Source organism: Amblyomma americanum, chromosome 3 (genome assembly GCF_052857255.1).
Source record: "Amblyomma americanum isolate KBUSLIRL-KWMA chromosome 3, ASM5285725v1, whole genome shotgun sequence".
NCBI lineage: Eukaryota > Metazoa > Arthropoda > Arachnida > Ixodida > Ixodidae > Amblyomma > Amblyomma americanum.
In genome coordinates this window covers 186,015,964-186,029,165 of record NC_135499.1, presented here as the reverse complement: position 1 = coordinate 186,029,165, position 13,202 = coordinate 186,015,964, and the positions used below count along the sequence as shown (strand labels likewise).

The 13,202-nt window shown below is 52.7% G+C and overlaps 1 protein-coding gene across 5 annotated transcripts in view; it reads left to right on the top strand.

Annotated features, from left to right (window-relative positions):
- The window catches only part of LOC144125632 (furin-like protease 1, isoforms 1/1-X/2), a 233,405-nt gene that overhangs the window by 125,681 nt on the left and 94,522 nt on the right, over positions 1-13,202 (top strand). For all 5 annotated transcript variants that reach the window (XM_077659199.1, XM_077659198.1, XM_077659201.1 and 2 more), the window contains exon 3: positions 6,426-6,524. In XM_077659199.1, the coding sequence (XP_077515325.1) occupies positions 6,426-6,524 (99 nt within the window). The remainder of the gene's footprint in view (positions 1-6,425; positions 6,525-13,202) is intronic.

The window sequence follows — 13,202 nt, the reverse complement described above, 5'->3', positions numbered from 1 at the left end:
CAGCTCGGGTGCCTTAGATATTAGATAGCAATGGCCAGGGCGGGCAACAATCTTTTCCTTCACATTTTTTCTTTCTTTTTTTAAATAAGCCACAACCGCCACCCCGTGAGCGTCCAACTCCGCACTGTCCATGTGGAGTCGGACGTGCAGTGGTCTGCCCTGCGAATTACGGCCGACGACCAATCCGCCTTCGGGGGAACTGGCGTCTGCAGCCGCCTCGTCGCGTTGTTTACGATCCGAGTTGCTGCCGCATCTGGGCACGTGTTTCGGTCGGGCGTGCAGGTACCGTGCTATGTGCAGCACTGCCTCTTGCAGGAGCGCTGTTTTCCCCCTTTCCTCTTCAATGTCACACTCATTCCCCTTGCCCGCAAACGACAAACCATCCCTCACCTTCGGCATACTCTATGCTGATGACATCACTCTATGGACCACCCATGGCAGTGATGGAGACATAGAGACTACTCTGCAGTCGGCAGCTACCCTCACCCAAACACATGCGCGGAGTATCGGACACTCATGCTCTCCGGAGAAGTCGGAGATCCTCATATATGCTCCGCCCCACTACCCGAAACTGCCCCACAGCCCCCCTAACCGTGACACTGGAAAACCGGTGCATCCCGGAGTTACACTCTCCGGGTACTTGGCCTCCACATCCAGAACAATGGGAAAGACCCTCTCACCGTCCAGAAACTCAAGCAGACGGCGGTGTCGATATCCCAACTAATCCGCCGAGTTTCTGGACACTACCGGCGCATGAAGGACCTATGTCGTCTCATTCATGCCTTCGTCTCCGGCTGCTTTCTCTTCACGCTCCCCTACCTGAAGCTCCAGGGCACAGAAATATCCACCCTGGATGCCATGATCCGAACAGCATTTAAGACAGCACTACACCTACCCTAAATACCTCAATCGTAAAGCTCCTCCATCTAGGCCTACACAACACGAGCCTTTCGAGGCCCACCGACAGACACAATACATACGTCTCGCAAGAACCACCACCGGCAGACACATCCTACACACCCTCGGTATCAGGATACCAGCCACGGATCCCACACAGCTCCAGGTCCCCCACCACTTATTATACCTCTCCCCAAAAACATGCACCCCACCTACCACGACCCCCGCTGCAGAGCTCGCGCACGGGCGCTCCACAAACACTATGGCATGGCCACCGGATGCCGTATGGGTGGATGCCGCATGCGCAGACGAGGACGCGGTTGTAGCCATCACGAAACCCTCCCTATAACCGATTGCCAACCTTCACATATCTCCCACTGCCACTTCGGAGGAGGCTGAAGAGGACGCTATTGCCCGAGCCATCACGCGCACGGAGGCCCGGTATATACTATCTGACTCTAAAACTGCCATACTAAATTTGGCCCGCGGGAGAGTTCACGTCCCTGCATTTCGCATACTGAACTCCATCGCCGCACACCCGCCCCGCCACATGGAGCTCATATGGGTGCCTGCCCACTCCGGGAATCCCTGAAACGAGGCTGCCAACGCTTTAGCCCGAGGTTCTCTCAACCGGGCACCGGCGGCCTGCGATCTAGGGTTCTCACGGGAGCGCATGCATTCTTTTAGTGAGCTGACGCAGGCCTGCAAAGCCGAGCGTCGGCTGTACCTCCCACCCCACCTCATCCCTCCTTCGACAATTATCACCAGACACTTTGGAGGCGGCTCCAAACACGCACCTTACCCTCCCCTTATATACGCTCGCGCTATCACCAAGCCCACACAAACCCCTCCTGTACCCTCTGCCACCACCCCAAAGCCACTATCGATCATATCCTTTTCCTCTGCCCGGCGGATTCTCCCCCGCGGGGCCTGGAGCACCTTACCACTTGGGAGGCTTGGGAGACCCTACTGCGCTCCCAGTACCTGGCCAAGCAAACCATCGCCACAGGCCGGGCTGCCATCGTCATGAGCCTCCGGGACATGAACGTTTGAGTGCAGTGGGGCCGTGCGAGGGCCCAAGGACCTGCGCGTCCAAAACTCCCCTGTGTCTAATAAAGTTTCCACCACCACCACCACCACCTCGGAGGGGCAGCTGCGCTAGTGGTACGCCTACACGGCCGCTTGAAAAGCTTCATTTGTGTTCTCCGCGCATGCGCACCGCTCCTGAATGAACAGGAAGGAAGAAATCAGTGTCGCATATTTCACCTGTAGCACACTGTGTGTGTGTGCGTGTGTGTGTGCGTGTGTGTGCGTGCGTGCGTGCGTGCGTGTGCGTGTGTGTGTGTGTGTGTGTGTGTGTGTGTGTGTGTGTGTGTGTGTGTGTGTGTGTGTGTGTGTGTGTGTGTGTGTGTGTGTGTGTGTGTGTGTGTGTGTGTGTGTGTGTGTGTGTGTGCGCGTCCTGCCTCTCCGCGTCTTGGTATGATATGCGCCGATAAGCCCAAGTGTCTGCCCCTTTTGTTTTCTTTCGGTTTAGAGGCCCGTTTTCTCTCCTCTCTCTTGCTTCCGGTGTTTTTCGTCCCGTACATGTACCTGCTTCCGCTCATTCTTTTCGTCTTTCATTCTTCGTTCAATTCGGTCGTCTGCCTCCTTGGCGACATTGTCAATGACACGTGCCCCCCCCCCCACGCGCCGCATGTGCAACGCAGAAAGGTATTGCGTCTGTCTATACAGTTTCCTTGTTGTTTTTCGCGACAGAGCCGACTGCAACTTGAGTGTCGTCGAAGGCTGACGCGACGGAGCGTTCATTTCAACGGCACGTGTGCGGCGCCCCCGCGTCTGCGTCAGCCGGTGCTGCTCTCCCCAAGGCCACTGCATGTCTGCAATGGCCTCGGGGGAATGTAGCTTGCCGATGTCTTCTCGCGGCGTTCACGTTTCTTCAGCTATACAGCGTGCCTACGCGTTGAATCGCCGAAGGTAGAGACGGCGCGACAAAGCTGGCTTGCCTCTAGTTTCTCGTGGTTTGCTTCGCAAGGCGCGGCTGTGAAGCCTAAGTGTGCGTAATGTAGCGTATGTGTGCGTATATAGTGCACTTTCGACGAATGCTGCAGGCACTCGCTAGTCGCTTCGACTTCCAGACACAGCCATTTGTTGGGCGACCATCTTCCATAGGTATACAGCGCGAAAGGCAAGACAAGAGAGGAGGACAGAACACAGCGCTGACCCGCAACTGAAGCCTTTAATGGAAAACCGGTCGGTATAAGTACCCCACTGGTGGCCAGAATTGGAAACGAGAAGATACAGTTCATGCATACGAAATAGCGACCTTCAAAAAAAAAACAAAGAAACGCTACGGGCACGACGTGTCAACATTCGCATTCAAGAATCAAGATAGGCTATTTCTTTCTCTGACAAAGCTATCAAGGGTGCGCTAATACATTCCTCGTGAAGCCGTGTTATCATCAGTGCTTCGATGATTTCAGTTACTTTCCACAGTCCCTCTCTGATGGGATGGCCGGATTGGGTTGGTCGGTTGCTCGTCGCAAGCAATGAATGATGATGGCACGCTGGCCGGTGATCGAATATACACGGCGGTTAGCAGTACGAATCAGGTCTTCGTCCGCTCGTCTGGCGACACGTTGCCGGTTGGCGCAGCAGCTTCAGCTTCTTAGCAAACAAAACTGATTTAATAAAGGCAGGATTGAAATACAATGCAGTGAGGATAAGGCAGTTTAAAGAAAAGGCTGTTTAAAAGCGGCGCGAGAGACTCCTTCAAAGTCATTGTTTTTGTAGCGGGCTGTAACCCCTTCGATAATTAGGCGGAGCTTTACTAAGCCAGCTCTCGCCCGATTCGAACCAATAGCCGTGCAATGGCACCGTACGTGCAAGTGGGCGGAGCCCAGGGCTCGCCAGAGCCCGACCCAGTGGACCCCGCACCTCCTGGAACGTGCAGGGCGCGCGATTTCGCGTACGCAGCTCGCTGCAGGTGCATTCCATCGAGGCGCCATCGAGGCGTTCACGCATCGGCTCTGCCGTCTCCGCTGACAGCAAATGGGCTCTGCCGTCTCCGCTGACAGCAAATTAATTTATTTAGCAGGAAAAGGTCGTCGGCCCGCTGCGACTCGTTCGGGATCCTTCTCCCCATTTCCCACGATTTGGGCAGCGTCCGAAACGCGTAATGCACTGTCACCGTTGTACCCTTCGTGCACGGCCGGTCGGCAGGGGATGAGTCGGCGTCACAGGCGAAAGGATTAGGGCGGGTAGCTGGCATCGAGGCACCCTATGCGCTGGAGTCGCGCCTCTCAGTAAACTCCCTCTACTTCCCACGGAGACGACCGCTCACGGGAAAAGGGGGAGGGGAGCAGGGGAACGACCCATCGGCGCCGTGGGGTTCTAACTTCACCATTTCTCTCGCCACACTTTTGCTGTGCAGTTGGCAAATCGCACTGATGCTGCGAATTTGAGCAATGCCATTTATCGTGTTCCTAGGGCCATCAATATAAAAAAAATAGTTTGGCGCTTGCGCCAAACATTGGCCGACAATGGTCCGGAATAGTGGAAGTTTGAGGTTTTTATATTTAGTTAGAGCGGGAAGAAGAAGAAGAAGAAGTTTATTCACATCACATTACATGATGCAGGAAGCCTGCAGAAAAAGCTGCCAGAAGGCCGAAATCTTTCGGCATATGGTTTATGGGTGTTTTACGTCCCAAAGCGACTCAGGCTATGAGGGACGCCGTAGTGAAGAGCTCCGGAAATTTCGACCACCTGGGGTTCTTTAACGTGCACTGACGTCGCACAGTACACGGGCCTCTAGAATTTCGCCTGCATCGAAGTTTGACCGCCGCGGCAAGGATCGAACCCGCGTCTTTCGGGTCAGCAGCCGAGCGCCATAACCACTGAGCCACCGCGGCGGCCTTTCGGCATATGTAACCACTTATGTACATACTATAAAAAAATAACCTCGAGGAACTCCTTTCAGGTGCCTCACTGTCAGAATACCTGCACACCTGTCTGAACTCACCATTCGCGAAGTACGTCCCCGGAGTCACTCACGAGTCACGAGACCTGCCCTCTACCACTCCACGTCAAGTTGATGCTCTAACATCAACATCGACGAGAGAGGGAAAAAGATCGTGACTTTGTCCCTGCAAGCAAAGTATCAGTGTTTAAGTTTTACACTGATGCCTCCAAGACTTCTTCAGTTTAATGTGCAGTTCACAGCTGTCAATATTTCGAAACAAGAGCAATGAATAGACACACAAGCATCTTTACTGCAGTATGTCATGGTATCCTGTTTGCTGTTAGATCGACCTGCAAAAGAAAATCCCAACCCTACAAAAGCCATGTTTTGAATTCCCTCTTCAAATGCCATATGTCTGCACGCAAATTGAACCTTAAAATTACAATGTGCTGGGCACGAGGTCACTGTGGCATAAATTGAAATGAAGAAGCTGATAGGCTTGCTGCGTCAGCTTCCAAACTGCGTCGGATCGATATTAACCAAATTCCATACCCGGACCTCAGGCCACATATTAGGACTGCACTCCGCAAGGAGTGGCAGCAGGAATGCGACGAACAAACTGCACACAATAAAACCAATGATTGGAAGGTATGCCACATGAAAACAAAGTAGATTCGAAGAAGTTACTCTCTGCAGACTGGGGATAGGACATACATACATCACACATTCACCTCTTTTAAAGGATACACCGGCACCACAATGCGCGAGATGTGGAGCCCACATCTCAGTTGTCCACACATTAATCATGTGCCCGAGATTGTAAACAGAAAGACGACAGCCCTTCCCAGAACTATACAGATTTAAAATACCGATGCACCCTTCATTATTCCTAGGTTATGACCGCATGTTTTCATTGGATAGGGTTTTTAAATTTTCAAGTCACGTATAGGTTTTTGCAAGATGTCTTCTTCCAAGTACCCTCATCAGCCCCTCCTCATTGCTGAGGAGAAGGCTGAGCACAGCCGTAGCTGCCAGATGCTGACTTCGTACTTTATCTGTAACACCTCTTACGAAAATTTTTAGGCCTTGTACGCCACTGTAGGCCATTCCACCTGACTTATACAACCTCTTTGGCCCTATACTCCCGGTGTTGATTTTCAGATGTGCCATATTTTAGCCTGAGCCGACCAAAAACCTTGTGCCTGGCGCTCTTTGGCCTTAGATGCCCTTGCGTCAAGAAAATATAGAACTAGCATCATCATGCTCGCGGCAATTTTTTTTTCCTTATTGATGGCCTTGGGAACACGATAAACGGCGTTTCTCAAATTTGCAGCATCAGCCTACGCCTTACAGCTTCATTATGCGAGTGTGCATGACGTGTTTCAGCTGTACTGCTGTTTGCGGTTACGTCTATACGTGCCACGTGGAGGTAGAACCATGGATGCGTGTACGCTGTATGGTGTGTGTGTGTGTGATGAGTTTGCATGTATCTACGCATCTATCTATGCGCAGCCTTCTTGCGCACGGGCATCATTGCTTGACGAATCTCTTGTCTCCCTTCCATCCCCAGGTTCGGTGGTTTTCACAGCAGACGCTGAAGCGGCGCAGCAAGCGGGAATTCCGCGAAACAGTCCTCAACGATCCACGATGGTCGGAAATGTGGTACCTGGTGAGTGGCTCATCTTTGTGCCTGCGGTATACAGAAACCGACGACGTTTCAGCTCAGTTCAGCTCGTAGCGCTCTGCTTCGCATTGTGCGCAGTGACTCAACCGAGCTCTCTTCATGGGAGACGCGCGATATCAATGTCGACGACGTCGCTGTCGTGTAACGCGCGCTTTGTCCCAACCTTGCTTTTTTTTTCTGTTTCACGTCGACACTGTGCAGTGCGAGTACCACGGAGGAACGCCTGGGCCAAGCTGCGTTTAGTTATTCGTTTCTTTATTATGTTATTCTTTTTTAAATCAGACTTTTATTCGCTGGGCTCATTGAAGCATGTTCGGCGAGGCGCTCTGCGTCTCTTTCGGTCACGTCGGTTGCCGCGGCGCAGGAACTTCATTTAAAGCGACTACTTTTCTCAGCCATGTTTAGTGACGCAAGCCAAGCACTGGCCTGGTCCCTCGCGCATATCGACGGGCGCATCTTGGGCGAAACGCAAGTTGCAACACGCAAGCACACGAATGTCCTTAAACGTGCCCAGTAGAGAGCCCAGGGCGTCAACGAATAACAGAAAAACGCCTCCGTTTATCCTTCCTGGCTAGGTGCCTTCGGTCGCGTGAGGGCCGCCGCGGTGGCTGAGTGGTTATGGCGCTCGGCTGCTGGCCCGAAAGACGCGGGTTCGATCCCGGCCGCGGCGGTCGAATTTCGATGGAAGCCCGTGTACTGTGCGCTGTCAGTGCACGTTAAAGAACCCCAGGAGGTCGAAATTTCCGGAGCCCTCTACTACGGCGTCCCTCATAGCCTGAGTCGCTTTGGGACGTTAAACCCCCATAAACCAAACTAAATCATCGGTCGCGTGAGGTCGATGCTCACCGCCGGTCCCACCCCTGGGTTACACCTGTAGTTTGGGTCAACACTGACGACACTTCAGGTTCCCGGAGTTTTATAGCATGCGCGTCCAGGTCTTCCCGTAGTGTCCCCGTCTGTGTGCTTGCGCGGGCTGATAAGATTGTCCTGTGCTGTGACAGTGAGCGACCTTGTTTCGCCTAGCGGCCGCAACGAGAACTGAACGAATCGCCTACCGCGATTTTCTTTTTCTTTTCCTGTCCCCACCCTGTTTGCGTTTTTCACGGCTGCTTGTCGCCTGACCTTCGCCTGCAGAGCGCTAATCGAGGGTTCGAGGTTCACCCTTACGACGCGGCCTTTTCTGTCACCGCCAGTCCTTGAAGCCGCCCGGGAAAAGGCTGAGTTCGGGCGAGCCCCGCACTGAGCAACAGAGGTAATAGTAAGAGAGCATGGGAACTGCTGGATGCGATTCACCGATAAACGACGACGGCCGTGTTTACATTTCGCTGATTAATGGCGAAAGGCGGCCGAGCCTTACCTGAACCATCGCGCGTGAGCTGTTGCCAGTGGTATTGGGCGTACGAGTTTGCGTCTGTTGAGGCGTCCTAATTTTTAAGCGGCTTTCATATCGCGGTCATTAATTATCACCGAGATGCCGATCATCCGCTTTCGCGTGCACCCGGTTCACTACTGTTTGAGTAGTTGCATGGCATGAGCCCGGCTCTACTTGTTCAGCCACAGTGGTCTAATTCAGCTTTAAGACTGCAGCTATACGTGCTTCGTAAGTGCGTGCGAATTAGCGCAGCATGTTAACGCCGATCGTGTGATTCGCCTCCCAAGTGGCCTTGAACCGAGTCCGAATATGCAGCGCCTTCTCTCACGCGTCGCACGGGAGCGTTTGCAGCGCTTCGCCGAGCCCTGTATTTCCCGCTTACTGGCACTACATGCCTGTGCGGTCGCGTTTTCACTGAGAGATGTCTCATCAGTCGCGTTCGGCTGCATGTCACCTGCCCGCTCGGGTTCGGCTGATATCGCCCGGTATGGGTTAAGCATTCATGGGTGCAGCCTTTATCAGAGTTAATCAGCCCAAGGGGGTTTCGATCGTTACATCCGATATCTCATCAGCCGCGTTCGGCAGCATGTCACCTGCCCGCTCGGGTTCGGCTGATATCGCCCCGTATGGGTTAAGCATTCGTGGGTGCAGCCTTTATCAAAGTTTATCAGCCCAAGAGGGTCTCTATCGTTGCATCCGATGTCTCATCAGTCGCGTTCGTCTGCATGTCACCTGCCCGCTCGGGTTCGGCTGATATCGCCCGTATGGGTTAAAAGCATTCGTGGGTGCAGCCTTTATCAAATTAATCAGCCCAAGGTGGTCTATATCGTTGCATCCGTAGTCGAAATCTTCGGAGGAATGCATTCGTCCCGCATTCAAGAGAAGCGAACCACATTGGGCTCTTTGCCGAGACGCATACAGCTTTGCGTTGCGCCCGTGGTGCGACTGCGCGGTAGAGTGCACGGGTCGACGTAAGGGCGCTCCAGCGCGTCTCTCGCCGCCCCTCTCGTTTTTTGGTTATTTTGTTGTTGCTTTAGCTGTAACGAACGCCGTTCCTACCTTGTGCACGCAAGTTGCGTACGCCGTTGTTGCATCTCTGGTTAGACAAGGCGGCGTGGTGTTCTCTAACAGTGATGCACGGCCGTTGGCATGATTCGCCTTAGTTGATGTCCATGGGTTTGTCCCGCGTGAATGGCGGTAAAAGCAGACGCTACACTGGCCTTCGCGGCAGTCTTAATTCGGCTGCAAGAAGATTGTTTTGCTTTTCTGTACTCGGTATACGCGGCTTTCTCTGCATGCACATAAATTATTACAACTGCTTTACATCATGCTATCGTTTTGATTTGCACACATAATTCTTTCCGCTCAAAGCAGACACTACTTAGCGAACTCATTTACCGAAACGTCTGCACCTTAAGAAAAAAAAAAACTTTATTATGCCAAGGAGCCGTTCACCGTCATGTCAGCCGTTCTCATTGCACTTGTGTGAAACTACGCTGGCCACCCTTATTGTAAGTTTCCCGTAAGTGTCTCAAATGTTTTGCGCTTGGCTAGTATTATTTTTTGACGTGCGCTATAAGGCGTTTGAGCTGTAAAAACAAATGAAATAAAGCATTGCGTGTGTGGCTTGTGAAGCCAGTACTAGTCTTGTCACCGTACTGCTCGCTTGTATCTATTTTCCAGCCGACATTCTCCAGAACTGCACTTCCTCTGCGTCGGAAACGCGTTTGAGTGGAAGACGAGCCATTGCGAGCAAAGCGCGTTAAAGAGCTGCTTCTTTCGTCAAAGGCCATCGCCACACAGCCTGTTTTCCTTTCTGGCGCATTCACCCAACGTGTCCTGACAGGACAGCGTTGCGGGCTCTCAAGCAGCGAAGCAGTGGAACGTGGAGAATGGCCGCCGGACTCGGAGCGCCAGATCTTCTGTCGAGGGCGCCCCAGTGTTCCTCAAAGACCCAACAACGTATTTCACCGCAGCTAGCCTTTATTTCCCGCTCGGGCTTTCCGAAGCCTCGGAATTCCTCTAGCGCCCTCTTTTGAAAGACACAGCAGCAATTGCACGTTTCGCCGTTTTGGCCGCATTCGCGGTGCTTCTTGCAGAGTTGTTCTCATGTGCTCGCGCGTCAGCGCATCGTCGATGTAACCGCTCACACCGGGAGCGCCGCAAAGTTAGCTGTGGCGATGCAGCGCCCTCTGCGCAGGCCCACGACGCATCGCGTGTGATTGCGCGCTGCCTAATTTCGGCCGGCCATGTGTTAGCTTTCAGCGATGCATTTGGCGATGCGCTGTTCGTCTACAAAACGAGATTGTAAAATGCATTATTTCTTTCATCAGAGAAAGCTTCATGTATTGAGTGCCACGACAGAAGCTACCCTTTCTCGACGGTGGCCACGAAAGAATGGCGAAGCGGTGAATGTAGCCGCAGTGGGCTGGCAAGTGTGTTTTTTAGAACCTCTCTACCTGTTCACAGGAGGGTAAATGAGTTTTTTTCCCTCACCACAGCTGATATGTGCGGGGCAATATGTAGAGCGTGTACAGACTCCATCTCGGAATCTGCTTCGTATGTTATCAGTATGCCACGTGAATTAAACAGCACCTGTGCGTGGCCCAGTTGCAAAGGCGAATGGCCTTGGGCAGGCATGGTGTCACACAGACACTCGACGCGATACGCTGTGGGCGATTCTCTTCGCACGGTTGTTTTATCTCTCCTTGGGTCATAGAGTCAGTCCGGCAGACAATTATCACATCGTGTCGTGCGGTTGAGCCAGGAACACGCCGCCGACCACTTGACAGTGCAAATACTATCAGTGGGCAACTCCAAGGTCGCAGCGAGGTCCGGAGCGACAGTTTCCTCTTTTCCGCGGCCAACGATCTGAAGCCGGAATGTGGACAAGCGTGCTTTCTCCATTTCCTTATACGGTTCTGCCTCTGACCGTTCGTAGTATATAGATAGATAAAGAGGAGGAGGGAAAGGCAGGGATGTTAACCAGAAAGGGGTTCCGGTTGGCTACCCTGCACTGGGGAAGAAGGATTAGGGCACTAAAAGGAGGAAGGGAGAAGGGAACAAAGGCATAACACACACACACGCACAACGCTGTCACAATTTGTCACTCAATCCAGTCGCTCTACTTGCAATAGGCGTAGTGGGATCGTGGCTTCCTGCCGTAATGAAGGCAGGTTGATCCTAAGCTGCGCAGGCCAGCGCGGCTGCGCTGAACTGATACACGCTCTTGCGTCGTTGCGGACGAGCTCGCTACACAGTAGGCGTTTGTTGAGGGATACACGGCCACCGTATAAGACGGCGAAGGTTGCCACGTGTGTTGTGCGTCGACGTCGGTCAACGAGTGCTTGCAGACGCCTTCGGAAGCGACGCTGTTTTCCTTCGCTTTGTAGCTGGAAGTCTTGTGCCTCGCAGGTAGCGGGAGTGAATGGACGTCTTTTCTGCGCAGTGGAAATGTTCAAAAACAATTCGGAAGCACCGGCGCTGCTCGGTTTATTTTGGGCTTCGCGCCCGCGTAATGCGCGCACAGTCAGCCAGTGTGTTCCAACGTGAGTGGAGCCACGTGACTAAGCTTGGACTTTTTGCCTCGCCCATTGCGCGTTCTGTGCTTCGATATGTTTTGCCGGGGGCTTCCATTAGTCCGCTTACTGCGTGCAATTCCACTTGCGCAGAAAGACTGCGGTGTTCGCTCTGCCCGACGCAGCTGGGCAATAAGGAGGAGAGCGCCATTAGGAGCGTTCGTGCGGCCGCCATAAAATTATGATTCACCTCACCACTGTGAATAGTACACGGCCACTTGCTTTTTCCACCGCTAGTGCGGGCAGGCGATCCTAACTTGTGCTTAACTGTGCGCAATCGGCAGGAAAAATGGACCACGCAAAACGTATGTAAATTTTTTTTCTTGAAACACGGCATAGCAGCAACGGTTTTTTTAAGCAACAAACCGTCCTAGGCGCAGGCTCTGCACTTTCCGACTGCAGTGCCGAGCTGTACCGCAATAAAACTTTAATGTAGTTTTTGCGGTACCTGTACCTTTCATGCCAATAATGAGCAGTTGGCTCACAGTCTAGGCACTGTAGTTATTCTACGTTCATGGTATGTGTAGCATGGCCATGGCATGCTCGCAGTAACGCCAGACCAGGGAAGCAGCAGCGTGGTCAGTAGAACCAAAAATGAACGTTTATTCATAGGTGTAGGGCGTATTTATAAGTAGCCTAGCGACAGGAAGATAGGAAGGAGCGCGTGTTAGTCGTGATAGTTCGAAGCTCTGAAGGATCGCCAGATAAGGCGATAAAAGGTGCGCGCACGCGCACTTCGAAACCACACATGACGTTGCAACAGTGTACCCCACTGTACGCCCATAGTGGCACGAAGGACGCTGCGCTTATCGTTTTTCTCCTGCCGAGGTTTAATGAACGCCTCGCGTCTTACGACGTGCACCATCATGAGTTGGAGCGTAAGGGAAGCAAAGTTTCTTTGAGCGGCCACCGTCGCTCGTGGTGCGGGGATTCTTGTATCGTTAGAGGACTGCGAGAGATTTCACGTTCGCTTCTTGTTAAAAGAGCGTTGGAAGGCAACGCCCAGCTGGCTCGACCATTGGCTGACGCACGTTGCTGCCGAGCAGGAGCGAGTTAGCGGAGGAGATGAAGGCTGAACAACAACAAAAGAGTGGCACTGCGCTAAAATTTCACATTACACGTTGACTGACTACCTAGCGGTCAAAATTAATGTGGAGCGTTGCGCTGCTGCGTGCGTTGGCTGTTCATTCGTTTCGAACAGCGCTAAACATAGACGAGACTGCAAAAAAGAACGACACATGAGTTTCTACTTGGGTTCTCGATAAGGAGCATTATCATTATTACATGGCAGGGCCGGAGGCCTCGTAAAAACTTTGGCTTCGCATCCTTTGTATCTGCTCACAGGAAATATAGTTTGCCCTCTTTGACTACGGAACGTGTGTTGCTGTCGTGCCCCAGACTCGAGTATTAAGGGAATAATTACTCATTGGCATCCACCCAAGCCCAGCCATACGGCTACAAAGGAAAGCTATAGAGCTTTCTCAGAAACTTCGCAGTTAAAGAAAAATTCGTCCTGGTCCGGGGTTCGAGCCCGGGACCACCGCTACACCGGAGCAGTCGCTCTACCAACTGAGCTAACCGGGACGGCGAGCTTATAGTAGGGCGAGAGCGAATTGATCAATAACTCGAAGTGGGAACAATGTCGGTCAAATTTGACCAGACTCGAGTATGTGTATCTGCACTCTGCGGGGTTTTAGAAGAGGAGATAAATGC